The 14,121-nt window shown below is 54.1% G+C and overlaps 2 protein-coding genes across 2 annotated transcripts in view; one reads left to right on the forward strand and one right to left on the reverse strand.

The window, feature by feature from the left end:
- Positions 1 to 9,033, forward strand: part of LOC131216660 (agrin) — a 26,575-nt gene extending 17,542 nt beyond the window's left edge. The window contains exons 2-5 of the mRNA XM_058211213.1: positions 7,239 to 7,753; positions 7,820 to 8,142; positions 8,215 to 8,409; positions 8,487 to 9,033. Of these exons, the coding sequence (XP_058067196.1) occupies positions 7,239 to 7,753; positions 7,820 to 8,142; positions 8,215 to 8,409; positions 8,487 to 9,033 (1,580 nt within the window). The remainder of the gene's footprint in view (positions 1 to 7,238; positions 7,754 to 7,819; positions 8,143 to 8,214; positions 8,410 to 8,486) is intronic.
- Positions 9,034 to 10,018: 985 nt separating this feature from the next.
- On the reverse strand, positions 10,019 to 11,938 carry LOC131216270 (negative elongation factor B). Its single transcript, XM_058210720.1, has 2 exons — positions 11,862 to 11,938; positions 10,019 to 11,789 (listed from the first exon to the last, which is right to left on the reverse strand). The coding sequence occupies exons 1-2, from the start codon at positions 11,936 to 11,938 to the stop codon at positions 10,100 to 10,102; spliced, it is 1,767 nt and encodes a 588-aa protein (XP_058066703.1). The 3' UTR covers positions 10,019 to 10,099.
- Between the last annotated feature and the right edge of the window lie 2,183 nt (positions 11,939 to 14,121).

The following is a 14,121-nucleotide window of genomic DNA, read 5'->3' on the forward strand; positions in this document are numbered from 1 at the left end:
TGGGGCCCCGGAACATTTGTCAAAACTTTTACTGCAGTCTCGCTGGGAATGATAATCTTTTTATTGGCGTTGCCTGGCGCGGTGATCTTTTTCGCATGTTTATGATCATCATCCTTCGTTTGCTGTCGGCGCTGCCGATATCCATTCAGCTTTCGGTCGCGTAACTCCCCGTTGGGATTGGCCAGCAAACGAACAGATTTACAGCCCACTTCTGCTGTTGCCAAATGGAGTGTTTTAGTTTTCAATTTTATTACCAATTTTTCATCATTCGGAAAGCAACTTATTGATTTTTTTCTTTTCTCTTTTTCACAGGTTTGTAATGATGTCCGTCCGCTGCTTGGTGGCGGTTCCTGGGAAGGAGCCCTGGTCCAGAAGCCATTCCCCTAATCGTGGTGTACCATAAAACGGCGGTGTGCTAGTGGTCGGTTTATAGTCGCCATTTTTCCCACGTCTCGCGATGGAGATCGAGGCCCGCCAAAAAAGAAAGACGGTGGTGTGAATTAGTTAAGCTTTATTGGTGAGCTAGATCAGATTGTATCTTAATTAATCATGTTATCGCCCATAGCTCCCGGAGGGGCCGTGATTTATTACCGTCAACAATGGCTCGGAGGGATGGAGTTTAAACTTCCACCAGAGTTCCACGGAAATCCGCTTGATCCGAACCGCGGTGCCTTTCCTTATCCGAACGTGACAAGCGATAACGGGGCATCGGGCAGTCGCACCAGTTGGCCAGCGGTTTTTGGACCCCCAGAACGTGAGCTTTCCATAAAACATGGATGGAACGGCTTGCCCTTGGCGTGGCGTACGCAATCACGCGAAGGTGTTCCTGTTTCTGTTTCTTACTTTCAAAACAAATGCGCCCGTGTCGTGAGTTCTCGGCAACGAGCCACGGCTCCGCGTTGAGTAATGGAATGCAGTTAACGGACATTTTGTGAATGAACGGCCGGGGGACGGAAAGAATTCAATTTCTCAGCACATCAACTCATGCGCTTCAAGTATCGAATGGCTCGGGAATGGGCAAGACACGCGGCAATAAATCGCGCAAAGTAGTGGTTTTTTTGACCCCCAAAAACGGCACCTTGCAACAGGGCGGAGTGTTCCCGGGGCGAAGGCCATTATTTACATTTTAAATTGATTTTCGCTGTCCCCCGAGGGCCACTCCGGGGCACTGACTTTGATTTTTATTGGATTTATGTGCAGCACGACGCGGGCCAGGACGACGAGGCCGCCACGTATCAAAGATGCAACGGTCCCGGGGCGCAAGGTGCATCCCGCTACGGACGCCAGAGATGATGATTTATTGCACGACAATCCGTCTTCGGTGCTTCCTTCCTTCGCAGTTGCGTAACATGGATCGAGCGGTCGATGGGAAGGCCTCCACAAATCGACACGAGGCACTGACCGGCTCGGTTACCGTTCCCGTTTCTGATTTATGCTCATCAGTGGGGTCCAACAGTCTGCCGGAGAATCTTCTACTTCTTTGTTGCTCAACTTTGGGGTCATATTTTAGAACCCAAACCACATCTTGTTCACCGGTGACATGAACAAATGGTATGTTGAAAAGTTAGCTCTCGTTCTCCGGAAGACGATTGCCAATAGCTCACTCTTGAACCGGGCATTCCATGTACCCGGCCGGAACACGGCAACACTGTCGCACCATTTGCGCCCCGCTAATTGCCAGTTTAGGGCGACTGTCACGCAACCAGCGCCAACCCCGCGCCCAGGTTTCCGATTACGCAAGCCCCGCGGGTCGACGGTTATTAAAACGGTTGTCATTGCGAAATCTCACGCACGACCAAACGCACGCACGGTGCGCCAAGGCAGAGCGCAGAACAGCGGGGGACAGCGCCGCAGCAGAAGGTACAGTTACTTTGTCGAGCAGGGACCCCAAGAAGCCAAGAACGCGCCTTACGGACCGATCCCGCAAGACGTCGCCCAGTGCGCATCTTAACCTTCGTGGCCTTTCCGTTCACTCTCCCTCTCTCTTTCGATCTTTGCCTCCCCCTCTCTCTCTCTATCTCTCTCTCACTGGGGTCTGGGAATGTGAAACCGACACCCGGGCGCTTCATTAGCAGCTAAATCAATTAGCTAATTTGGTTTGCGTGGTATTTTTTGTGCACGCCGGACGAAGGCCGGAACCGCCTCCCGGTGGGCCGGATCTTCCTGCTCGCGTCCCCCGGGGGGAAGATTTCGGATTCCGCTAGGCCACCGCAGTCTGACCGCAGGCGTGCCACAGTTATGTAAATTGATCACGTCCTCCCGCCCTCGAAGGAACCCCCAGAGGCAAGAGACTGCAACGCCCGGTAATGAGGCGAAGCGGCCCGGGGGCGGACGGTAGCCGGACGCGCGAACGTGCGAACCCGCGATCCGGGGGTGGGAGATCGAGATCAGGAAAACCGGGAAGACCAAGAGGCAACAAGATAAATTATCGCACATCGCACAAATTACATAACCCTTTTCGCGGTCTCCGGGCGGCGGCGGTGGTCGCGTCTTCGCGGTTGTCACGCCGGCCGGAACACCCCACCCGGCGGTGCTCGCAGATTCACTTCCCACTCGGCCACCCCTTTTTTTATTTCGGTTTCCCCGATTTTTCATCTTTCCTTCAATTTGCACCATGTAATTGAGGTTAACGACCCGCCACCCGGTTGCAGCTTGGCCGTGGGCTCCGCCGGCAACGAAAATGAAACCCGGCCCTGCCCGGACGTCCCTTTCGTTGGATTGCCTGGTTTTATCGCCACTTTGCCACGGCAGACCCTCGACTTCCCACATGTGGTGTTCCAGTTCGCGTCTACTCCAGTTCGCTGGGAGCTCGAGAACGCCGTTGCGCTTCGTTCTTTCCGCCAACATTCGATTTCCCCCCAGCCACAGCTGTATGACCCACACGGGAAACGAGTTCTCGTTTGGCGCCGTGTATGTGTGGGTACCAAGATACGAGAGGAACCGAAAATTATCGCACAAATTAATGCACATCCATTTGGCGCACCCTCAGGGCTTTCGGTTTAATCGCCACCTCATCCGTCGCGCATATTTTTTCTGTTTTGGTCGCCATTTAGACGCCGGAATGGGTTGCGTAAGTGTCGGCGGGCCATTTTGTCCACTTCATTACAGCTTCGCTTATCAGTGGTCCTGCAGTCGAGTGCATTAGTCCGCAAGCAACAGGAAGCTATATTTTCGGGGCTTTCGGGCGCAGGAAACAGGGGGTTAACCGATCGCTGAAAGGTGCCCTCAGAATGGTGCCACAACATAAGGCGCCATTATTTTATGTTGTGCCAAAAATAAGTTTGCCAAATCCATGGCCAGCTGCGTGATAACGCTCTTCGTGACAAGAGAAGAAGCTCGATGCAGTGAGATGAGCCTCACTTCTCACTATACTGATCAGACCACTCACTACTGAAAAGAACAAAAGCTATGAGATGAGACTCTCAGCGCGACAAACCCCATAAACCGTTTTGTAGAGCGAAATTAATGCTACAAACATCTCATCACTAGCAAACGATTGTCTAATCATCGACTAATCGGCACAGTGAGATGCACTTTCTCACCAATGAGCCTCGCCGCTCACCGCAAAGGAGCTCTATGATTGTTCTTATAGCGAACTCGGGCGACAACAGCTCGACAATCATTATTTAAATAATGGCCACAAAATCACGGGGTTTCGGCCCGTTGGGAAATTTATTCCATAAAATTCCAATTCATTAAACCAAAATAACAAACCATTCCTCTTCGACCAGAAAGAAAAAAAATGCCGAACGCCACTATTGCACTATTGTTTGTCACCTCGCACGTCACCACACTTTCACATTTCACCGGCCAAGATTTATTAGCTCCAATTCTAACAGCTTTTCCCCCCCTACCTCTGGAGCCCACGTGGCGCGAAGAGAAATGGCGCCTCTCTCACGGTGTTAAATGAAAATGCCAATAAAACACCTTGTCTGGCCTTCGGGGAACCGGAAACCCGGCCAGGGGGTGGCGGCTCATTTGTCAAACACCGGCGAAGCAGAAAACCGGTACACTACCGCCCGCGGGCTGGGTGGGGGTGCCCGACAGATTGCGAGGTCCGCGTTGTGCTTTCCGATTTTCTCGGCCCGGGCATTTTGGGCGTTATCGAGGCGTGCCAGCTGATGATCAGCGCAGGTGATGATCGTGCGCCTAGCGGGCTGGAATTCTCGGTGCTCGTTTTGATTACGAACGGTGGAAAACCGTGAGGAAAACCCACGGCCACGGAAAACACCACCGCGTAATGGTGGCCATCGGGCGGGCAAACGAGGCTAAGGCGCACGGAAAAACAAAAGGAGGACACCGTAAGAGAGCTCGCGCTGTGGATGGCGGCGGCGGCGGCGGTCACTACACGATCCACTTCCACTCGATGTCGATGAAGAAACCTCTGCCACCGGTGCGCCTGGTACGAATGTGCAGCCTCATGATGTATTTTACGTGAAATCGAGCCCTTCCGGCCGTGGCCATGACACCGAAATGGGTAGCCCGAGACCCTTTCCGCGCTAAACAGAAAGTAAACGACAACCGTTCAGCGCACCGCATCCGGAGGGGCTCATCGCGGGCGGGAAATGGATTTTCTCTTTTTTGTGTCCTCCGCGTGCTCGTTAACCCACCCGCGGGCCCGTTGTGGCCAGCCGCGCATCATAAACCGAGCGCCACGCGCGTTTTGTGAGGTGCATTTTGCGCACTCATTACGGGCCCGTTAGATACGCACATTTCCGCACCGTGTGGCCAGTTGACCCCCCCCATTCGACTCCGTAATCCACCCTCCGGGATCCTCCGATCCCGGGACCCGGGGCTTCGAGGAATTATTTACATTCGTGCGCCACGAAGGTTCACTTTCTCTTCAGCATCGCGCCAGGCTGCACTCGCGTTCCCGACGGCGCGATGATTTATGTTTGGGAGATCGCCACGGGCCCCCCCTCCCCCCGGGACTGGTTCTGTGCCGGCTGTCACCAAACATGGGTCAATTCGACACATCAAAAGGTGGTTTAAACGAAAGCCCACGACGAACGGATTTCGAACGGCATGAAGCGAGCGACATTTGGCAGTGACTCCTGAACCTCGGCACGCGTCGCATGCAAATTGGCAGGGCGTGAAATGGCGGCCACCGGTACAAAGTAGCCGGCGGTAGAAAGCCGCAGCTGGCCTTAGACCTTCTCAGTGTTCACTTTCGATGGCCCCAAATGGTGCGGCCGGCCGGTGGCAGGTCCTTTCAGTCCCGCTCTCTCGGGTCGGGTGTCCCCATTCTGCGAGGCAGTAGCTGGGCAGCATTGCGGTCTTCAGTTATCGCCGGCTACATAGTTGCATGCTAATGAAAAAGAGTCGAGATCTACACTCGATCTACATTTGCGAAGATCTCGGCATGCATTGCGAAGGAAGATCACCAAACGACACGAATCTGTTGGAGGCAAACGCATAAAAGGGAAGATTTATTTACTCTGCTCGATCGTTGTAAAAAGAAATCATGTCCTCCAAAGGACCCCGAAGCCGATCGTACACACGCTAGCGATCGTCGTCGGTGGCATTCCTGAGCCCGTTTGAGGGCGTTGCGAAGCCCTCAAACAACCTAATATCGTGTTACGGGCGCGTTATCAACCTGCCTGGGCCCGGCAAAAGAATGTGCCGCTGCACCGGACCCTGGGGCGCAGGGAATGGGGTTCAAGGGTGCATAATAATTACAATAAATGATGTGTGCCATTTTTGTTTTCGCTCCTTCTGCTGCTGCATTCAATGGGTGCTCCGCGCGTGCTCCATATTTCAAACCGCCCGCCGGATCGGATCGGGCCGGGAAATGGGTCAACCCGGCGCACAAGACGCTGATTGGAGGCGCCCTCGTCCAACGCCTCCAACGTGACCCTGGCGCGCTGCCGGTGATAGACCCTCCGCACAAAAGAGCCCCTTCCGGCCCCCAGCCAGGCCGGTGGCAAGGGTGTGCAATTTTGCGGTTTCTTTTGCCCCCTACCGACAAGGCTCACTGATTTATGCTTATCGCTTGGGAAGGGATTGAATTGTTTCTCTTCCCTCCCGGCCCTGATTCCCGTGGGCGCGGAGGCAATCAATCGGGCCAGCGTCGAAGACCGGCCGGCTGATGAGGGGGTCCGGCACCGGCGCATGGGAGTGGGAGAATCGGCGAAACAAAACGACACGGAACACCGGGCGACGCCCGGCTAAGGAGGGCTAACAATAATGATCGCGTTTCGCACGCGATCCCAATCGACGCCCCGAATGGGATCAGTGGTGCAATGGGTGCAGCCGGGCAGTGGGCGGCCCATGAGTCGTGTCAGGAGGGCACGAGTGCAGCCCTGCCGTGCTGGTGCCCTTGGGGGTGGCGCATGGTCCTCCCATGCGCCGGGCGCGCATCCCGACTCCCCAGGGTGCCGATTCTCTCTCTCCCATTATCTGCAGCCCCCTTTGCCTTTAATTTCCTTCGAGGAAATTTACATAACCAGGGGCCACGTTGTTCAATTGTGATCGTGGATTGTTTCGCACGCGACCGCACCCAGTTAGCGATCGCCCGCAGTGGCGGCACGGCACGGAACAGTGTGCCAATGTTGGAGAGAATGTGGAACGTCAATTAAATCATTACCGCCCCCAGACCAACGAGGTGCCAACCAGCTCCGAGGCATCCGCCCCGGTTAGGGCACCCTCGTTATCGTCGGTCGTCGGAAGAGGATGAAGTCTTCACACAGTCTGCCTCTGGGTCTCTGGTTGACGGGTATAATCGCCGATCCACGAGTCCCAACATGAAGCCGGAGTTGCAGAAACCCTAAAACGAAAGATCTTTTATCGCTGATGTCGGAGAGGTGTCCCATTGGCAAATCTGAATACGATTTGAATGTTAAACAGCTCACAATATTGGCGCCTCAATCGCCTAACACAAGCGGGTGCAAAACGATCGGAAACCCATTCACGGCACCAGAGCGGCGATGGGACGATAAGATCGGCAATAGCAACGGTCTGGAACTCGGCGTTAGCGGCAAAAAGAAGGAACACCTTCATTGGCTTAGACCTTAGATGCCGATCTGTCCGATCTCATAAAGTGTCCTTTTTTATTCGCAAGTCTGCTCGCGACCCGATTCCGGATCGCGCAACCCAATTTCTAGCGCTAATGGACTCCACTCAGAGCGTGGCCGCAAAACGGCATATTCATCCTGCGCGCGTGTCGGGTCGGATGATATCTGACCCGATGCACCCTCCAATCGAGACTCATGACGCTTTAACCTCCCGCTCCCTTCCAGAATCCGTCCCATCGCTGATCGACACAGAGTCCGCGGCTGGCAGCCGACAAAGTAAGGCCGTCTCAACGCACTGCCCTCGGTCCTGCCCGGTGCAGAGTACGCCCCAGGATGCGGTCTGCGGCACCGACGGGCTGATCTACGCCAATCTGTGCGAGATGAAGAAGAAGACCTGCAGCAAGGCCTCCCCGAACGCGGTGTCCGAGGATAAGGTCGGTTGCGAGCGGTCCAAGGGATCCCAGTGCAACCATCGTTGTCCGACCGAGAAGGACCTGGTGTGTGGCACCGACGGGCGGACGTATCTGAACCGGTGTATGCTGCGTGTCCAGGCTTGCCGGGTCGGAACGGCCGCCGTTTCGCTGGCCCACGTTGGCCCGTGCGCCAACGGGAGCGTGATCCGTGAGTCGTGCCCCGTGGACTGCAACAGTGCCCCGCAGGATGGCCCGGTGTGCGCCTCGGACGGCAACGTGTACAACTCAACCTGTCAGATGAAGCTCATTACGTGCGGCCAGGGTGTGGTAAGTGGTGCATCGCTCTCTCTCTCTCGATCTCCGATAAGCATCACTGACGCGACATTTGCCTAGGTGCGGACGAGCCGGAAACACTGCCAAAGTACACGCAACTGCCGCGAATCCTGCTGGCGGGTGGCCCGTCCAACGTGCGGCTCCGATGGGCGGCTGTACGCGAGTGCCTGCAAGATGCGCGCCTCCAACTGTGGCAAACACGTGTTCGAGGTGCCGATCTCCTACTGCATGTCGCAGGAGCGAGCCGGCGGCAGCTCGCACAGTGCCAGCAACAAGATCGAGGACTGCCCCACCGAGTGCCCGAAGGATGCGCAGCAGATGATCTGTGGCAGTGACGGCAACATCTACACCTCGACCTGCGAACTGAAGATGCTCAACTGCGGGTAGGTGCGGAAGGGGTCCCCGAAGGTGCACCACGCAGAACGATCCCGCTCTCTCTCTCTCTATCTTTGTAGGCAGAAGAAGAAAATCCAAGCCCTGACCCTGGACCGGTGCAAGCAGAAGATGAACCGCTGCAAATCGCTGCCCGCCTGCAAGCAGCACTCGAAGAACGGCGGGGCCAGCTTCTTCGGCGACCAGAAGGACATGCTGTGCGGCACGGACTCGAAGACGTACAACAACGAGTGCGAGCTGGCGCGGGCCACTTGCCTGTAGGTGGCAACAAAGTAGCGCGCGGCGCCGATATCCGATGTTGATCGTATCTTCGCGTGTCCGTGTTTCGTTTCAGGCGCGGAGTGCAGCTGGCGCACATCGGACCCTGCACGCAACTCAAGTCGAAGGTGGACGTTACCGACTGCACCAGTTGCACGTACGACGAGGAACAGTCCGGCCCGGTGTGCGGCTCCGACGGCAACACGTACAAATCGCGCTGCGAAATGAAGCAAACGACGTGCGGGCTGCGGGTGGTGCCGGTGTCGCTGAAGAACTGCGCCACGACGGCGCTGTGCCAGGCCAACTGCGAGAAGCAGCCGACCAGCTACGTGTGCGGCTCGGACAACAAGCTCTACCCGAACGAGTGCCACATGCGGCGGGAAAACTGCGGCCGCCACATGTTCCTCGTGCCCCTGAAGCGCTGCCTGGCCGCGTTCACCTTCAAGGGCTGCTCGAAGATCTGCCCGCAGGAGTTCGAGCCGGTGTGCGGCACCGACGGCAAGACGTACTCGAACGAGTGCTTCCTCAGCATCGAAAACTGCCGGTCGCGGTCGATGGTGCAGAAGAAACACGTCGGACCCTGCGGCCGGCCCGAGGAACCCTCGCACAACTATCTCTACTAATGCGCCAGCCCCATGGCTGCCGAACCCCCCCTCATCCGAACATTATACACCTCCTTCACACACTGCCATTGCGCTGTCGTTTATTTCCGGCCACCCCACCCTGGTGGCCTCCGATATCTACCGAATCTACATCGCCCTCCAACTCGCCCGCTGCTCTCTCGTTTCTTGTAGCTAAGTTGTAGACTTAAGAGTACCCAAGTAAAGTTAGTGACCCAAACTCCATCCCGCTCTCCTTTCCCCCCAACAGTAGTGTGTAGTTCGTAGATAAGTTAACTTAAATCCCGAGCCCGAGCAAAAGGAACCACTTTCTCTCGGCCATTCTCGTCTTCACACTCCCGTACTCTCACGGCGGATGATAGTGACCGGTGCGATCCGGAGCAAGAAACACGAGACTGCCACACTGCGCCTTCCATGCAATAAAGAGCCGCCGATAGCACCGATCAGTCGGACGATCGGGAGCCTTTTTTGGACAACTTTTACACCGAAAACCTGCTCGAGACTGGTTGAGTCGGTTCCGCTTCAGACTGTCTCAGCCACCTTCCTCTCTCTTCCCCTCTCTCTCTCTCTGGTCACGTGATTTTAAAAGAATATTAACAAACGTAATATTAAAAGGAAAACGATTACAAGATGTTGGTGTAATTTATGGTCTGCCGAGGATTGTCTGCCGTGTGCCGTGGAGCGAGCCAGAACGGCCGGGGCGGTGTCGGTGTGATTGGGCGCGGCAACACCGAAAAGTGGGCGCTAACTTATTTCTTACTAAAACTAGTGTTACACATATCAGCAGAAGATCAAACGGCGATCCAACGGCGATCAAACGTACAGCAGCGTAGGAAAAGTTATCGGAGAACTTGGAGCGTTAGTCAGCGAGCGTGCCTACCACACACAGACAGGATCGTAACGCATCATTCGTCAACATTTCACACTCCGATCGGTCCGGTGCGGTTCTCGGTGTAATGGAATGGAACATTTCGAAAATGTGTTTTGTCTGCCAATAAAGAAGAAGGGAGCAAATTTGAACTTTGCCTCACTGTCCGGGCATTTATATTTCGCTGATACGTCCTTCCCGTTAGCTAACATAGTGGGGCCCTGGTGTGGGGACACTCTTCAACGGTGAGTCGAAATCCGTCTCCATCGGTTCGGGCGCCGGCTCCTGGTGCAGTGCCCCGACCCGTTTCTGCAGGTTTTCGTACAGTTTGTGAACGCTCTCGTGATGCTGGGCCGTCGGTTGCAGCGCCTTCATCAGGGTCATCAGTCGGGCCTGGGGTAGCTTCTGGTGAATGTACCAGAGCAGCTTGAGCATGTGGCGCGTCACGTTGTCACGCGTAAGCCCCGCGAACAGGAACTCGTCAAACAGTCCGGTACAAAAGTCTTCGTTCGCAAACTCGTCCGACATCGGAATGATGAGCGCGATCAGCGAGTGCAGGAACGGATCCTCGTACGCCCGATCGTCCTTGCACGACGACAGTATCGCCATGACGCGCAGGATTCCCACGCGATCCTTCTGGCGGGCCGTGTGCAGCGTGTAGTACATGGCCAGAATCGAAGCCACCGCGCTCTCCTGAATGTACGCCTCGACGGCATCGGGCGCCGGTCCGGAATGTTCGATGATCGTGATGGCACTTTCGCGCTCGTCCGGTGGAAACTTCGAGTGTAGGTTTCGCACCTGATCGTCCACCATCAGGGACATGAGGGCGGGCAAAAATTTCGTCACCACCTGACTGTCCAGCTTGGGTTCCTTAAAGTCCTGCGAATCGATCATAATCCACGCCGAAAGGCCCAGCGCCAGCATGCGCAGCAACAGGATGAGGATCGTGTTTTCGCGCGGCAGACCCTCGTTGTTGATCAGATGCTGCAGAATCTTGATGGCCGACGTGGCCAGGAAGTTGATCGCGTACGGATCGCACAGTGTCATCGACAGATCGCCCAGCACCTGCTCCTGGCCACGCTTGATGTTGTCGAGGAACCCTTGCAGCTCGCGCGATCGCTTAATATCGACATTCTTCTCGCGGATGCAAGCATCCAGACACCACGTAAACTTGTGGCACGGGTCCACCGATATGATGTCCTGCACCTCCAGATCGTGCAGCGCCATCAGCAGCTCCGCCCGCAGCGTACAGTAGTGCACGTTCCGAGTGCGAAGAAACAGTGTCCGCAGAAACTGTAGCACCATATCGTACAGCTTCACGCTGTTGCCGATCATGTGGGCCAGCTTCTGCACCACCTCGCCCTGCCGGCGCACCTTCGGCGTTGGGGTGAAGAACAGGTTCGTGAGGTTCAGGTGATCGAACAGAATGTGCTCTTTCTCGCGGATATACTGCGAGAGCAGCGGAGACACCTCGTCGCCAAACAGCGACTGATTGTCGCGCCAAATTTGCCGCTTCACTTCCGTGTCCGTGTCCTGATACAGCTCCCGATCGCGCACCAGTATGCGCAAGTATTTGTCGTCGATGTGGGGCGTGTTGCGCAGGATACACATCACCACTGGCCGTAGGGCTTTAACGCGCACCACGGGGAAACTTTTCACCAGCAGCTCCTTCAGTTTACGGTCTCTCTCGCGGCCCTCCTTGGCCCCGACCTCGTTGATGTGAGCGATCAGTTTATCCCGCAGTTCCTCCAGTACGGACGTGTGAAAGTCCAACCTCCGCACACCGTGCAAATCGAGCAGCGGGAGCATCGGGCGCAGCGATGGCAACAGGATGCCGTTTTCGAGCTGGAAGTTTTCAATCGCCTTCAGAGGGTCATCGCAGCAGGACAATCTGTTAGTAACGAACATGGATTAGCAGCAGATTAAACAAACGAGTTCCGCCGCTATATTGCCGAAAACATACGCTTCACGCAGAAAGCTCTGGCCCGGCACATTCACTTCCTCCAGGCCGGTCCCGGGAAATTTAGGCGGGGCGGACATTATCACACTATCAGCAAATCAACAAACTCTGCTGTAAATGGTTGGGTTGGATAGTAAAAATAAATATTGTTAGCGAAAATAAAACAATGTTGTTTGACGCCACTTTTGACAGCTTACAGGGTGATAATGAAAAGTGTTCGCTTTCGAGTCCGAAAAAAAGCAGTCACAGTATGTAGCTTAAAGTGGTATGATTTTAAATAATACGCTCATACGAGGTTGAAAAATTACTTCGTTCAATCGAAAACCAATCGCAAAACACAATTATTAAAGATACAAAAGAATTATTTAAACAAGAGAACAAAAATCAATGATTATTATCATTATGTTATTCAACTCGCCAAGCTTCTTTTTGCTTTTGCATTTAATTGTTTCTTTATACTAACACTGACTTTGGTATTGCAGCAAAGTTTTGTCGCGATCTTGCGCAACTAAACTAGGCATTACAATTAGAATAAATGTAATTTTACAGATAATATTTCTCTTTTTATCTTTCATAGCCATTTTCAATTCGAACTCAGTTTTCAAACGCAATTTTGACAAGTGAGTGAGTGAGTGAGTGAGTGAGCCGATGTTTCGCTGAGCGAAAACAGAGACCGGGAACGCAGAGTCAGGTTCGTGAGTTGAAAGTCAGGCTCGAAAGTCAGTTAGTGTCATTTTTGTCAGCCAACATTTTGTGTGTTTTGTGTGTTTTGTTGATGTGAAAAGAAGTGCCACGAGTTGGGTGTGTTTTGTCCGGACGCATTGAAAATGTTCGATTCCTAACCACGTCCGGTGCACGGAAAATGTAACGTTCTATGTTATGTTGTGTTGCTAGGTTGTTATGTTGGCGTGGCCGTATCCGGTCCGTCGATTCGTGAGATTCCGAAAAAGGGCGACCCGAGAACAGCAATTGCGTTTCGTGTCCAGTGTGCGCGTGTGTGTGCGACCGTGCGTGCGTCTCGTGTGTTCGTGTGGATCGTCGCGCGTGAGGCCGAGTGCCAAAAATTGAGAAAACCCATCGGCGGATCGGCGGTGTATTTTTGCGGTGGTGTCACCAATTTCCAGGCCAAACGTCCGAAACCTGTAGGGCGGCGGAAAGAGAAAAGCCAGCTCCGGATCAAGTGAGCGAGAGGCCGCATCGCATCGAGCAGGTGAGTAGTGTGGTGACCCGACAAGGACGGCAGATGAGTTCACGGGATAAAACCCTCGGGCACGGGAACGGGATGGCAGATGGTCGGTCGAACAACAGTTATCTTTTCATCCAAAAGAGTGTCAGAAGCTGGACAACGATAAAGCAATAGGCAGTTGCGTTGAGCTGTACTCATATTGGCCCACAAACGACTGATCCGACCGATCCCCCAAACATGGATAGGTGAAGGATAGCCGTAAGGTCAAACGTTGGGTTCAGAGAAATGAATGTTCAGTTTAATCGTGGACGGCGGTGAGAAAGTGAGGCATCAAAAGGGTGAGCATAAGAAGTGGAGCAAAGGAAGTGAGGACGCAGCACAGTGAGCGGAAACGCGGCGCAGGAAGCGAAGAAGTTTAATTTTGCTTTGATTGTGTGCACACACAGCGAGTGTTTTTTTCTCCTTCGTTTCCACGGTCCGTCATCGTTTCTCGCGAATGGTCGCATCATCACGTTCTCACGCACACGCTCACGCTTCGCACAGTGTATCTGCCGGTATTGGTGTCGCTTTGGCGAGCGATGCGAGTGTTTTTTTTCTACTTCTCAGCCTCTGTACCGTGAGCCGGGACTGGTGAGCAGTGAGCCAGTGTGAGACGTGAGGTGCCGTGGTCTTCGTTTTCTTCGTTGGCGTCGTCGTCGTCGTCGTGGTGGGATTTCGGGTGGTAAAATTGAATTGTTTTTCTTTGCCGCACCGCGCAGACCGTGTGCTTTCGTCCCGTTGCTCACCGCTTTCGTGCTGGAACGTTTTTGTTTATAAACTTTTATCCTCTTCCTCCTCGTTCTCGTCGCGAGGTGAGATTTCTCTGGCCCCGAGAAGTGTGCGTGCGTATGTGTGTATAGTTTGCTCTGCTGAGATGGAAAGGCAGAGTTAAAAAAACGGAAACATCATTTTCCAAAACCCGAAACACGAGAAAAATAAAACAAGTGCTGGAAGGTACAACAAGAGCGCATGTTTATGTTTCAAGTTTGGGCCGTCCGGACAAAGTTATTGTTTTTCTTTTCCCGAACCAACCAACCA

Source organism: Anopheles bellator, chromosome 1, assembly GCF_943735745.2.
Source record: "Anopheles bellator chromosome 1, idAnoBellAS_SP24_06.2, whole genome shotgun sequence".
In the NCBI taxonomy this organism is placed as follows: domain Eukaryota; kingdom Metazoa; phylum Arthropoda; class Insecta; order Diptera; family Culicidae; genus Anopheles; species Anopheles bellator.